General features: G+C 36.6%; 1 protein-coding gene across 2 annotated transcripts in view; it reads right to left on the bottom strand.

Moving 5' to 3' along the window:
- Positions 1-14,447, bottom strand: part of CACHD1 (cache domain containing 1) — a 239,856-nt gene that overhangs the window by 139,752 nt on the left and 85,657 nt on the right. For both annotated transcript variants that reach the window (XM_012167056.4, XM_042249227.2), the window contains exon 2: positions 5,395-5,457. In XM_012167056.4, the coding sequence (XP_012022446.3) occupies positions 5,395-5,457 (63 nt within the window). The remainder of the gene's footprint in view (positions 1-5,394; positions 5,458-14,447) is intronic.

The raw sequence follows: 14,447 nt of genomic DNA, 5'->3' as shown, positions 1-14,447 counted from the left end.
CAGATATCTGGAAATTTTAGAACATACTTTTAAATAACTAAATAGATCAAAGAAGAAGTGATAAAATAGGAATACACCTAAATAAAAATAATATATATTATAGGTGTCCACAATATACAATTATCAAATATACAATACTTTTCTGGAGGTCATTGTAGGAGGACACAGAAAAGAAATTATTTACATAAAAAATTCAAAGGAATCTATAGATAAATCATGAGAACTCATAAGATAACTTAAAAAAATTGGACATACAACATATGCATGGAACTGAACAGAAACAGTTAGAAAAAAATACAATTTTTAAAGGTACACTGATAATCTAAACAAACAAAAAATCTAGAAATAAATCCCACACGCATGGATATTTGTCCTTTGTGAACAAAATACAAAACTATGCTAAGAGACAGTGTACTTACCAGTTCATATTAGTAAGATATTCTCTCCACACTGCTCTATAGATTTATGGTAATGCCAATACTGTTTCTAAAATTCACATGTAAGAGCAAAGGATCTACAATTCTAAGAAACATGATGTTAGCCATCTAGATATGTGGTACTGGCACAATTATAGATAAACACACCAAAGGAAACCAAGTCAAACTCACACATACATGGAAATTTGACTAATAACTGAAAACAAATAGGAAAAAAAAAAAAAGGACAATTTCTCAACAGATAGTGTAAGACCACTTGGCAATACACATGGGGCAGTGGGAAAAAAATTGGATACCTGCTTCACATCCAACATCAAAAGCAATTCCAGGTGGCTAAAAGTCTTAAAGGAGAAAGACAAACATTTTAGAAGACCAGATAGGAGAATGTCTTTGTGTCTTTGGGGTAGAATTTAACAATACCCCAATAACTGAAGACCAAAAAGAAAAAAAAAATTGACTTTAAAAACTATTAACATTAAAACTTCAATTCTTAATTGTAAGAATTGAATATCATAATCCCACATAAGATATCATTCGTAAAGAAAGTGAAAAGTGCGGGAGGGGGGTTCATGTTTGGGATCACATGTACACCCATGGTGGATTTATGTCAATGTATGGCAAAACCAATACAGTATTGTAAAGTAAAATAAGTAAAAATAAAAATTTAATTTAAAAAAAAGTGAAAAGAAAAGCCACACATTGGGAGAACATTTATATTTATGAAACATAAATCTTCAAGGAAATCTAATATGGTAATCACTGGCCATATGTGACTATTTAACTTAAATTTAAAATTGAATTACTCAGTAGCTTTTGCTACATTTCAAGTGCTCAGCAGCCACATACTCTAGTCGCTGCTTGACTAGCACCAGTATGAAACATCTCCATCACCACAGAAGTCTCTTTTGGATAGACCTGATCTAGAACAAGTGTGGAATAGTTAAACTTCTAAAATAAACAGACAACTCAATTTTAAAAATGGGCAAAGGACAGTAGCAGACATTTGACACAATAATAAACACACAAAAAATGAACCATAAACGTGGTAAACAGTTATTTTAACCTCATTAGTAATCAGAGTAAAACAAATTAAACTCATTAGATAAAATCTCAACATTCCAAACTGGCAAAAGATTAAAACTCAATAATACCAACTATTGAAGATTATATAGAGCAGCACATTTCCAGTACACTGTCTGTAGAAAGGTAACCCATGGTAACCACTGTGGGAGCAGTTTTGCATTATCCGATCACATTGAACACTCTAGCACCCAGCAATTCTACTTTAGACAAGGAATTCTCCACCTGAGCCAGTCTCTCCCCTGACCCAGGCTACTTGGAAAAGCATTTAATTGGCAGAAGTCAGGGATAATAATGTTCCTGCAACTCAAAGAATTATTCCACTTAAATTTAGCACCAGGAGATACAACTAACAACAATAAAAATCAACACTAGATACAACCCAAACATCATCAAAAGAAAAACAGATACATAAACTGCATTTAATGGAATGCTTATAATTGAAAATAAATGCTCCTTAGTTACATATATCAACAGAGGTGATTTTAATGAATATAAGGCTCAGTAAAGTAGCAAGATATGTGAACATAATATACTTGAGATGTATATAAAGAACAAAGATAATCAAATAATGAATTTAGGGACATATATATATATATTTCAAACACACACAAGCAAAGGTATGGCTAACAAAAAATCAGGACAGAATTATCTTTGGGCAAGAAAGAGAGAGGATACCTGGGAGATGTTACATGGGTGCTTTTTAAAGTACCAGTAATGCTTTGTTTCTTTAGATGGGTTGTAGGTTGAGATGTTCATTTTAATCCAGTATTTCTGTATTCTACTCATACATGGTTTATGTACTCTACATGTTTGATATATTTCACAATTTTTTAAAAGTCAGCTCCATTACTTAACAACTAGGCTCCTTGACCTTCCTGAACTTGGTTAGTTATAGCTAAACTCCAACTACCTTACAGAGTTGTTCTATAGTTTCAAGGAGATAATATGCATGAAAGTGTGAGCCACCGTGATGGGGGACAGAATAGGAAACACAGAGGTAAGCATTTCCCTAAAGGTTTCATCCTGGCTACTGTCCAGGATCACAGGGCCCTGAGTTCCTAGGCAGTTATTAATCAAGTCAGGAGTTCTCTGTTCTCTCAATTTAGAATGAGGATAGCTCTAGTCTAATTCAAGCCACAAGAGAATCACATTGAAGGCAGAGCAGATACTCACTGAAAGTGTCTGTAAACCTTGTCATAGAAGAAAAAATTATTCAGGACCTGGGTATTTTCAGTTTTAGGCTAAATGATAAAGACATGATAATTATGTCCAAATATTGGATGTGAAAGTGGCATCAGATCTATTTTGTCCAAGGTTCTTCTAGAGAGACTGGAGAAATTAAAGAAAAGTTAAAAAGTACATTCCTGGTCAATATTTAAGAAAGACATTTTGACAATGAAAGGGAGGAGACAGAAATGACGAGGTGATGACTCGCCTTCATCTGTCTTCTTCAACTACAGACAGTTTAGCAAAGTCTTCTGTTTTGTAGGCTTCCCTAGCGGCTCAGGTAGTAAAGAATCTGCCTGCAATGCAGGAGACCTGGGTTCAATCCCTGGGTTGGGAAGGTCCCCTGGAGAAGGGAATGGCAACCCACTCCAGTATTCTTACCTGGAGAATCCCATGGACAGAGGAGCCTGGTGGGCTACAGTCCATAGGGTCACAAAGAGCCGGACATGACTAAGTGACTAACACACATTGGTGGCTCAGCAGCTAAAGAATCTGCCTGTAATGCAGGAAACCTGGGTTCAGTCCCTGGGTCGGGAAGATCCCCCGGAGAAGGGAATGGCAACCCACTCCAGTATTCTTGCCTGGAGATTTCCATGGCTACAGTCCATAGGATCACAAAGAGCCAGACACAACTGAGCAACTGACACTTTCTGTTTTGTAAGAAAATACAGATTTTAAAATAAACTCTATTGAAATAAAAATATAGATGGTATAACTTAGTGTCAAACTTATTTTGAAAACCAGTTCTCTTACTTAGTATTCATGAGACTGTGGCTAACTTATTCTATCTTTTGGAGGTTTGTCTGCCTCATCTAAAATAATGATAGCATCTTTCCTTCAGGGTTATATGGAAAAACCAATGTGATAATATATGAAAATCACCGTACTTCCAAAAGTGCACTAAATAAGCTGCTAATAATTTTTGAAAATTATTATAGAAGATTTCCAAACTTGCTCACAGCTAGATTTTAAAAAGCAAGGACATCACTCCAAGGAAATGAAACAACTTTTATGTTTCAAAACAGCTAAACAGGGACTTCATTGGTGGTACAGTGGTTCAGACTCCACACTTCCAGTGCTAGGGGCACAGATTCCATCCTTGGTCCGGGAATTAAGATCCCAAGTGCCCTGTGGCATCCCCCTTGGCCAAGAAAAAACATCTAAAAGAAGAACTAGTATTTGTAAAGAAAGGCAACAAAACTGATATCCCTGGATCAGTTTCTTTAAAACGTTATCAAATGGCTTTTAGTCTCCCAATAAGTCTCCTTGAACGTGCTTTATGTAGAAACCTTCCCCTATAAAAACCCTTTTCATGAAAAACCCTTTCAAAAGCACTTTCCAGTTTGCCAGAATAAAAATAAGACAGAATTATGAAGGTAAGATTTGATACAACAAACCACATTCCCTACAATTTCAGGTCGTTAGTTTTTAAAATGGTCTAAATCTAAGAAAAGGGGTACATGTTTAATGTCCCATGTTGTCTAAATTTAACCTGCAGAAACCAATAAACATCTTAAATGTCTATAAACAGGAGATGCTGAACTTCAAGATGAAACCACAGTAATTTATTATAAATAAATAAGTATCCTATAAATAGCTTAACTTTAATGACACTTGAAAACTTTGTCCTTTTGCATAGCACTTTTGAAGTTCCGATCGAGTCAACATGAATAAGATAAAAGCAGCAACTCAAGGAGTTTAAGTAATTTTGTATTTTCCTATAATTATTTTTTTATTCTGTAGAAACACTCTGTTACACTCTGGTTTTCAGCTTGGTCCTGTTTTTTACTTAAGTTTCCAATCTAGCTTCAAATTACTACTTGGCAGTCATATGGTGTAATGAGGTCGGTGGATTAGCTGAAATTAAAACCCAGAATCCTCTTTACCACCCTTTTTTTTTCAAGCACAGATCAATTATTTATGACCAAATTCACCAACACTATGTTTTAGTTTAGGAAGAAGTCCATTTGAAGCCAGCTATAAATAAAGGGACTAGAATAGGGCCTTAGAACTTTTTGACCCCGCAGAGCATTGAGAAGATGGGAGAAAAGCAGCCATGGAAGAAAACAAGAAGGAAGAAAAATAAAAGAACAAAAGAAGCCAGCATTCACTGAGCTGCTTCTACATCAGGCCATCCACCTAACGTGTTTCACTTATTCTCAGTTAACTGGACATTACTTCGTTTAATTCTCATCACCCCATCAAGCAGATATATCTCCACCTATTTCAAGATTAAGACACTGTAGCTCAAAAGGCTAAATTTCTTCCTGAGAGTCATGAAATAAGTAGAAAAACCAGAATTTGACCTGGGGTTTGTCTGATTCCAAAGCCTGAGCACTTTTTCCTATAGCAGATGAAATCATTTCTAATATTTTAAAATCTGAGTTTTGGAATTTCCAAAAAAAAAAAAAATAACAAGGAACTAAATAGTATTTTCAATGTATTGCATGAATAGCAGAAAACCATCCTATAACCATTATGCCAATTGCTTATAAGAACCTAAGTGGGAGGTTGTCACCATTTGCCTAAGATATATATGAAATCATATATAAAGAGCAACAGACAACCTCACATGGAGATTGGAAAGAGTCATGAAGCCAAAAGCAATCCAAAGACAGAGAATGCCAAGTGTGCCATCACCTCTTACCTGCTGCACCTCACTTTCTCCATTTGAGATTTTCTCAGTGTAAACAAAGGAGTTGAATATCCGCTGCAAGGAAAAGAAAATGAGCAAACATTAGATTTTCTAAATAAGGCAGCCATTTTCTATAGGAATGTGTGTGTGTGAATAATCTGTTTACAGCACAAAGAGAATCAAGCAGAAAAAATTTAATTAAAATAGTTACTTTACACAGAGAAATCCAAATATCAGCCAGAGTCAATCACACTGATTGAAGCAATACCCAGGCACTTCTGTAGTGAAATAAACCAGATGTTACGCTATATTTTTCATTTTCAAAAATACATTTAATTATAGATTTCCGGAGCCCATGCCATTTTATCCGACTGGTATAATCTGACAAAGCTGTGTTTCTCATTTAAGCCCTGCAACTCCCTGAATGCAGTAATTGTTTACAGACACTACAATCTAATGTAATAAAGCTCTTTAAAAAGGATTTTTTCCATATTCTCTCATGTCCCTGTCTAACTGGTACCTACCCAATATTATCTATCACCTTCATTACCCAAGCACCCCTTTGAAAAAGTAGTATAATAGGGCTTGCCAAATATATGTGGCCTTAAGAGAGGATACAGTCCTTACACGCCAGGAAATATGACAATCATGCCAAGACATCAGTCTGAGCTGTGGCACCCAAAGCACACACATTCTTCCCCTGGTCTCTGCCTAGCTGATACCCACTCTTGCAGCCGCTGCTGGCATTTACATCTTGCAGACTTATGACTTTACCGAACCCCACGGTTACTGACCAATCACGTGACTGAACTATAACCAACTGAAAAAAAAAAAAAAGAGAGAACCCAAGAGATGTATCCGTTAGGTACTGGGGGGAATAGAAAAGTACAGCAGTCTCATCATTTATCCTAAAACTTTAAAGATACCTCTGGAACTCTCCAGATGAGCAAGCAGTCAAATCTGGAGATGTCAGCCAAAATTTCCCTTTTGCCTTTCTATCCCACTGCCAAGGGTTTGTCAGCATCTGGGACAGCTTCCCAGACAGCCTCACACACCTGCATGGTTGTGGTGAGGAAGACAAGTGCCAAGTTCATCAAGCGCTGTGCAAATGAAGGAAGATCAAGGTGCTGGGGCTTGGGGAGGGGTGGAATAAGGGTTGTTGCTGGGGGAAGGGAAGCAGTTTGGAAGGATTGAGATGGACTGGGATAAAATTACAGTCTGGAAAATTCTAGTCATGAATATCATAATTTTCAATGTGCCATTCATTCATTCATATTTATTGTCTTTTTTTCCCTAAAAATGACTCTGCTGATAGGAAAGCAGGTTACATCTATTTAGGACTCATAAAACACCTCTGTGACAAGCACCATTACTATCTCCTTATAGTAAATGAGGAAATGAACACATATTTTATAGAGTGCCTAATGCAATGTACATTGTACCTCATGTGCATATCTTATGTAATAATTCCTGCAGCTCCAAAGACAATAAAACTAAGACTCTGGGAAATTAAATAACCTTCCCAAAGTCACTCTTCATGGCTGGAAGTTGAACCCAGGCTCCCTCCACACCCCCCCAAAAATAATGGTGCTACTCACCCTAGTGTCTCATGAGCAACTTACTTGTTACATGGTATCTTAACACATGTGAAAGGAACCCCTATTAGGAGCTAACACCCAAACATAATGCAGATCAACAATTCCTTATGACTAATTCTAAAATTCAAAAGTCCCTGAAAATCAAAAGGTGTGCACAACACATTTGCTAACAAAATATGACATGATCTGAACTTATTGGCAGTAAATCCTAACTTGTATTTATAGTTTTTATTAAACCACTTAGCATGGGGATTTATTCTTTATGATGCAGATGTATTAATGCATCTGATTATAGGGTTCTGCTTTAGATCTCACTCAGGGTGTTTGACATCATGGTACATCAGGATCCTGAATTCTAAAACAGATCTTGTTTTGGAGAAGGGATTATGAATCTGCAGACCTCCAGCCCCGTTTTCTGGAGAATACCTTAGTTAGCTAGACAACAACGCTTTTAGAGACTGGGTCAATGTCACTGTCAACTAACTCTCAGACCATATACAGTTTTTGCGTAATTTGATTTTTACAACCTGCTTGGTACCAAGAGTGTACTTTTATTAAAGTGAATAACATATAATTCATGTAGTGTCTCTAGATCTGAAAGAGTGTGGTCAATTTCTTTTTTCATTTCTGGCAGTTAAATTTTAGGGGATACATTATCTGTCCTGTCCTGGAAGATGTTCCTGCAAGAGGAACAACTGATGGAGCAACCCACATCCTGGGAAGCAAATCAGATCCACTTTGCTCAAGCCAACATCCACCAATGGCCACACCTAGTAAGGAACCTCAGATCCTTCCCTCTTCTCTGTTGTTAAAAGAAAAGTGAGTTCCTCAGTAGTAATAAGGAATATAAGCCTGGGTGTGTTTGCCAGGCTGTGTTCAGTCCCTGTTTTACACATTCATTATCTTAATAATTATTAATAATGACAGCCAATAGTTTATGTAAAGCTTTATATGGCTTGTAAGCATTTCTATATTCTTGACACCTAATAAATATGGTGGGTAAAAGATAATTTTCAAAGAAAGAAGTTACAGATATGAGGAGTAGTGACCCTGCAAACTACTTACTTTACACAACCCTCTAACCACCCCAAGAAGTGAAAGGTGGCCTGCTAGAATAATAGCTTGGAGATATCACCAAGCAAACACTTTTTTGCCCCTCTCCTTTCCCCATAGGGGTGTGGGGTGTTAGTAAAAAGTCAGAAGAAACTAGACAAGTAACACAACTAAACAGATCAGCCAGCCATGTCTGGTGCAAGGTTAAAAGTAGTAAGCACAGGATTTCAAGATATAGAGTGAATTTCCATTACACTCTAGATTAATGGACAGTAATAATCTTTCCTAAAATGCAAGGCCTGCAAAGCCCAGCTCTCAAAGGCTTATTAGGCTTAGTACTTTCATTGTTTATAATTTCGCATAAATGATCTCATTTCATCTCCACAATAACTCTATGTGGTAGGCAGCGATCTGAAACCAATTTTACAGATTAAAAACTAAAGCTCAAAACTTCAATGCATCACAGGTTAAAAAAAAAAAATTCAAGTACTGAAGTCTAAACCTAGGTTAAATTAAAAACAGGCATTTTTTTCTAGCACAGCTAATAAATTTATTCACACTATCTTTTTCTTAAGGATAATCTGCATGCAGGAAAAAAAATGAGGATTTTTTTTCTATCCATTTCATTTTAAGCAAGATATAATTGTGCTGCTGTAACATTTTATATATATATAACATTTTATATATGTGTAACGTTTTATATATAAAACCAGTGTCAGGAGTAATTATATATGGGTTCAATCCCTGGGTTGGAAAGATCCCCTGGAGAAGGAAATGGCAACCTCTTCCAGTACTCTTGCCTGGAAAATCCCGTGGACAGAAGATCCTTGCAGGCTACAGTTCAGAGTCAGACACAAGTGAGCACACACACACAGGAGTCCCAATATTACTTTCTGTTGCTACCTAAAATTGTGAAAGGAATAGAATATAGAGTTTTCTGGGGATTTTATTTCTAATTTGAGAGCCAGGAATTCCAAACAGTATACCTAGCTGACATTTGGTGACTGCAAGAATTTCTTGGTTGTTAGAGAATTTGAAAAGTGAAAGTGGAAAAAAGTTTTCTTAAAGCATGACATGAAGAAGCAATCCCAAAAGGTCAAAGTGTTCATGCTCTCTGAGGATTTACTCTCAGTAACAGAGTTAGGGTATAGATGGGTGGAGTGGGCATTCCACATTCTATTTCTAAGTTGTCACTTTTTCTTATTCCAGATCCCTGGAGGACCAAGGGAATTCCAGACATTTGAACTCAATTTGAACACAAGCTGGAGGGGGTTTGAAGTCAATCTCCTCAATGCACAAATCCCCGGAAGTAAAGGCTTGTTCTTGCCCACTATTCTTTCTCATTCTTGCCAAATACTAGAAATAAAAATACACTTTGTTGTATAATGAACAGATCATTAAAATGGGTGAGGAATCTTTTTTTAAACAAGTTATTTTTTTTTAGCTTAATAATATGTTTCTTCCTTTTAATTTATAGTAAATTTTGTATTCAGATGAAAACAATTCTCAGGCTACTCTGTTGTTTTGAATCTGGAAGAAACAGCTTAATCTGCTCTTCCATATTTTCCAACTACACTTTTTAAGAGAAAACACAGTAGCTTTGCTTACTTTTCATTTGTTCCTATTCTTCCCATAGAGGATTTCTGGCATTGCATATCCCTATAAACAAGTTATTTTAAAGATAATAGTTCACCAACTCCTTTTTGTCAGTCATAATTATTTCCATAATTAAAAGAACAACAAGAAGATGCAGCTCAGGGCAACTGAATACCCTGATCTAAAGATAAAACTGACCTTTCTCTCATTAAAACACATAGCCTGGAAAACTGACAATATCTTCTAAATTATTTACATATCCTATGTCCTAGCAGTTGCTATCCTGGTATATACCTAGCAGAAATGTGTACATGTTTATCAAAAGGAAAACTTAAGAATGTTCATAACAGCACTACTCATAAGAGCCCCAACCTGGAAATTATACAAATGCCTATCAGCCACAGAATAGACAAATCGTGTGAATTCACATGGTAGAGTATTGGGGTGAGATGAAATGAATACACAGTTGCAACATGCATCAACATGATGACTCTCACAAGCAACACGGAGTGAAAGAAGCTAGACACCAGGACACAAAGAATGAAATCCCATTTCTATCAAGTTCAAAACCAGGCAAAGCCAATCTAGCTGACTAGAAGCCAGGATAGCGGTTGCCTTCACCTGATTAGGATGTGAAGGCTGCTTCTGGGATGCTGAAATGTTCTGTCTTTTGACCGAGGTGCTGGTTACAAGGATGTGTGTGCTTTTGTGAGAGCTCATCCAGCTATATATGTATGACTGTACACTGTGTTGTGTATATGCTATACTGAAATAAATCTACTTTATATGCACACTCTAGACAGTCTCTTTAAAATGCACCCTAGACAAACATTTTTTTGTATGTTTTAAAAATTATTTCTACATTTCTAAAAAGAACAATAATCTATTAACTGGGCAATAATCAAAAAAGAATCTACACCTCACTCTGCAATCCAGATGAAACTGGACGGAAATAAAAAACTAAAAAAAAAAAAAGAAAAAAAATTAAAAAAAGATTTGGGAACGCATGTAAGAATTAAAGATTTTAAAATTTAAAAAATAAAAAACTTAAAAAAAAAAAAAAAAAGAAACTGGACGGTACCAATACTGAGGAGTTAGCAATGCAAAGATAAGGTCTCCTGAGCCTTCCCTGAGGCTACATATTAATTACTCTCTCACACCCTAGGTATACAACATGACTTAGTTGTTCAGCTTCCCATTCAATGGTACTGTACTAACCTGAATCTTTAGCAAGAAAAAAAAAGGTGTCTTTATTAGAATCTCATCCAACTTGGATAATCTAAACTTATATAATGCCATTTAATCACATTGCCTCTGTATATATTGTTCTTTTATTTCCTAAGAACTGCCTTCCTCCTCCTCCCCTCAAGAGGAAATTAAAGAGCCCTTGAACACAATTTCCTCAGACCTCCCTAGCAAGGGAAGAAAAAAACAAAGACATCCTGGAGTGGGGTGGGAGGGCCATGGGGAGGAGGGGGGTGGAGGTGCGTGTGTACGGGCAGGGGCTGGGGTGGTGGTGGCTACTTTCCTGCCTTAGTCCTTGCCTGTTCCCAAGTCCCCACTCCATTGACCCATCCTCCCTACCCATTATCTTTCCCTCCCAAATCTCTCTATTTAATTGAGTCTGCTTAACAGAAAGAAGGCAAGAGAATTCTACTTAACTGGAATAGCAACAATTACAAGAGTGTTCAATAAGATGGTCAATCCAGACAGTTGGCCTCATCTTCACTCCGCCAACAGCTCTGCCAGATTTTAACTAGATGTTTAAATGAATGGTACAGCACAAAACCACAGCAGAGAAATAAATACCTCTGCAAATCTAATGAGATTCTCTTGGTCTCCTTCCCTGATCTTTGCTAAGAAAATGCAGGACTGAATTTTAATTCAAAAGCGTATTCTCTTGATGTTTACAGCTCTCTGTCGCAAGCCAGTTTGGCTGACAAATTCACTTAACAGCTTCATTCCTCTCTGGATCTCTTCCTACCATTCTAGGAATTGAGGCCAAAGGGGAAGAAAATATAGGTCACCACTGTTATCTCGAGATGTTGACCAACATTAACCCTTAAAAGAGAAAGTGCTGTCATTAATACAAACTCCAACAACCACTGGACAGGGAATTAACGACAACTTAATTTTTAAGTGTTTCAGGGAAGAAAACGTATGTGTAACTTCATTCTCCCCTAAGCATACTCCATGAATAAACTTTTACTAGGTTATAAGGGATTGCTTCTGCCCAGAATAGGAATCGTCTGATTTTTACCATACTATTTAACCTCACTCTGAAAAACATATAGACAGTCCAGAAAAAAACATTTTATAAGGACACTCTCATCATTCTGCATTCTGAGATCACAAATCTGGTGCCAGAAATCTCCATCACTGAAAAAAATCTCTAAACTTGTTCATTCTGGATACAGGTAACTCCAGAAAATAGTTTATTAAGAGTGTTAAAAAGGTTACCACTAAAAAAAATAACCTAAGTGACTAACAACATGGGAGCCAATTAATTACTCTTCATCCAATCAAAAATATATTGTGCAGCTAATAAAAATGTTTATAATTATTTTTCTTATTGTTCATATTTTAAATCAGCATTTAAATATTCATATATTGTTCTAATTATATGTGTGGGGGGTTACATTATACACAAGTGCTATCATATATATTAACAAGGGCACAGAATGGATTCAGGTGCTTTGCAACACATTTCACTTAATACAACAACTTCTCAAAGTAGTGACTATATCATCATTTTGCAGGTGAGAAAACAGGTTCTGAGAAGTTTAGTTTGCCCAAATGTAGAACACTGTGAATAAGTGGCCAAGTCTGGGTACAAAATTTGCCTTACTCCAAAGTTTACGTATCATCCTCTATATAATCATCATCTTAAGAAAGAAAACTTAGGTAAAATCTAGAAAATGACTCAAATAGTAACAGGGCTTGCCTGCAAATAATGAATCCAGAACATATATACCCTCCTCCCCATCCCCCCAATCTCAAAATGGAGCATGAATTTCCTTTATGATGGATAAAGACAAACATTTTTCAAAGAGTTGACACACTAGAAAAAAAAAGGACATACATTCGGAGTTACAACTAAACTCTACAAAGAACCATTTGGACAAGATCACTACCTTGAGAGCTTACAGAGGAAAAAGTAAGTACAGGGTCTCATACTTTTTCCTTACTATAAAAAACTGATCTTGAATACCATGGTGATTTGCAAGAAACAGGGCTATCGCAGATCATGACAAAAGGAAATGCTTAGGTACTGAAAATCATAGTAGAGGAAGACGCCTGGATTGGGAATTTAAAACAAAACTAATCAGTATACAATAGATGACCCTGTGCAAATGGTACCCTGTACACACATGTCCTGCCCAACAGACTTCCTTATTTTGTTTTACAGTTGCTATATATAAAAAATGATAACAGCTAATGCTACTATCTGTCCAGCATTAGGAACTTCATGTATGTTAACCTGATTCATGTGAAGATAAATTTATATAGACTACACTAAAAACATTATGAATCTATTTCATATACCATTATGATAGTTATTCAAACAATCTTGATAGTTATTCTATTATTCTTCTATTCCATTTATGTTAACCTCTTAACAATATTTTGTTGACAGTTAATTCTAGGATGGTTACAGGTATAATGGAGGAAAAATACCTGTATAAATATTTACCAACTCAAGTCCCACCTCATTCTTAACAACTTCCCAAAGATAATTTCTCCCTTCTTTGAATCTCTGCAATAAAGACAGTCTAAGGAAATGGCAACCCACTCCAGTGTTCTTGCCTGGAGAATCCCAGGGACGGGGGGCCTGGTGGGCTGCCATCTGTGGGGTCGCACAGAGTTGGACACGACTGAAGTGACTTAGCAGCAGCAGCATGCTACAGTTAATACATACACTGTAGAAAATTTGAAAATATGTAAAGGAAGAAGAGGGGGGAAATAATCTATTGTCTGACCACCCAGTAAAAACCAACTACTAAAACCAGCTACTGTTTACAGTTTATTTCATTCCACTCTTTTGGGCTTATAGGTTCTGACTTTGTTGTATATTCTTTGATAACTGGTCCATGCCATGATTCCTTACTACAGTGAATTGTACATAGTAAGCATAAATAAGCATGTGTGCACCCATTAATTTAGGTATTAAGTCAACAGACTGTTAGTTTGGCCTGTCACTCAATCAGCTAGAGAAAAAGGGAAGAAAGTGTCCTTTCTCTTTAAGATGAAAAACTTCCCCTTCTCTCAACTCTATTAATAGAGTCCTCCCCCATTACCTCTATTTTTCCTTCCCTGTCCTCTTCAGGCTCCAAGTATATACACACATAGCCCCTTGGCTACTTTAAGCTTGCAAAAGAACTCAAATTATGAATTCCTTAATCTGAAGGCAGTTAACACCCTTCATACCAACAGAAGCTCTGAACAGCAAGGAAGCTTGGCAGAGAGTCACAAATCAGTGACAAGCGTCACCTTTACAAAGGGCTGCTAGTTTTGGTCCACTCTACCCCTCAAAAGAAATTACAGGGGAAAAGGAATAGGCTGCAGTCTGAGTTAGCAGGGGAAATCTAAAGCAATAATCTCAGCAAGCAAAGTTTCTAGCCTTGATCACTTGATTTCCTGTTGTAGCATTGAAACCAGGAGAGTCAGCGGGTAAATATGAACCCAGAGAACAAAGACAGGCAAAACAAGACGGAAACACTTTCCTAAATGCAATAAAGCTTCTGAAGGGTTATTGAATTTTTGTTGTTGTTGTTGTTGTTGTGGTTTTCAAAGGGAGTAAGAGGGGGGAAGGCAAGC

The sequence above is a fragment of the Ovis aries genome, chromosome 1, assembly GCF_016772045.2.
Source record: "Ovis aries strain OAR_USU_Benz2616 breed Rambouillet chromosome 1, ARS-UI_Ramb_v3.0, whole genome shotgun sequence".
In the NCBI taxonomy this organism is placed as follows: Eukaryota; Metazoa; Chordata; class Mammalia; order Artiodactyla; family Bovidae; genus Ovis; species Ovis aries.
This window is presented reverse-complemented; position numbering and strand designations above follow the sequence as displayed.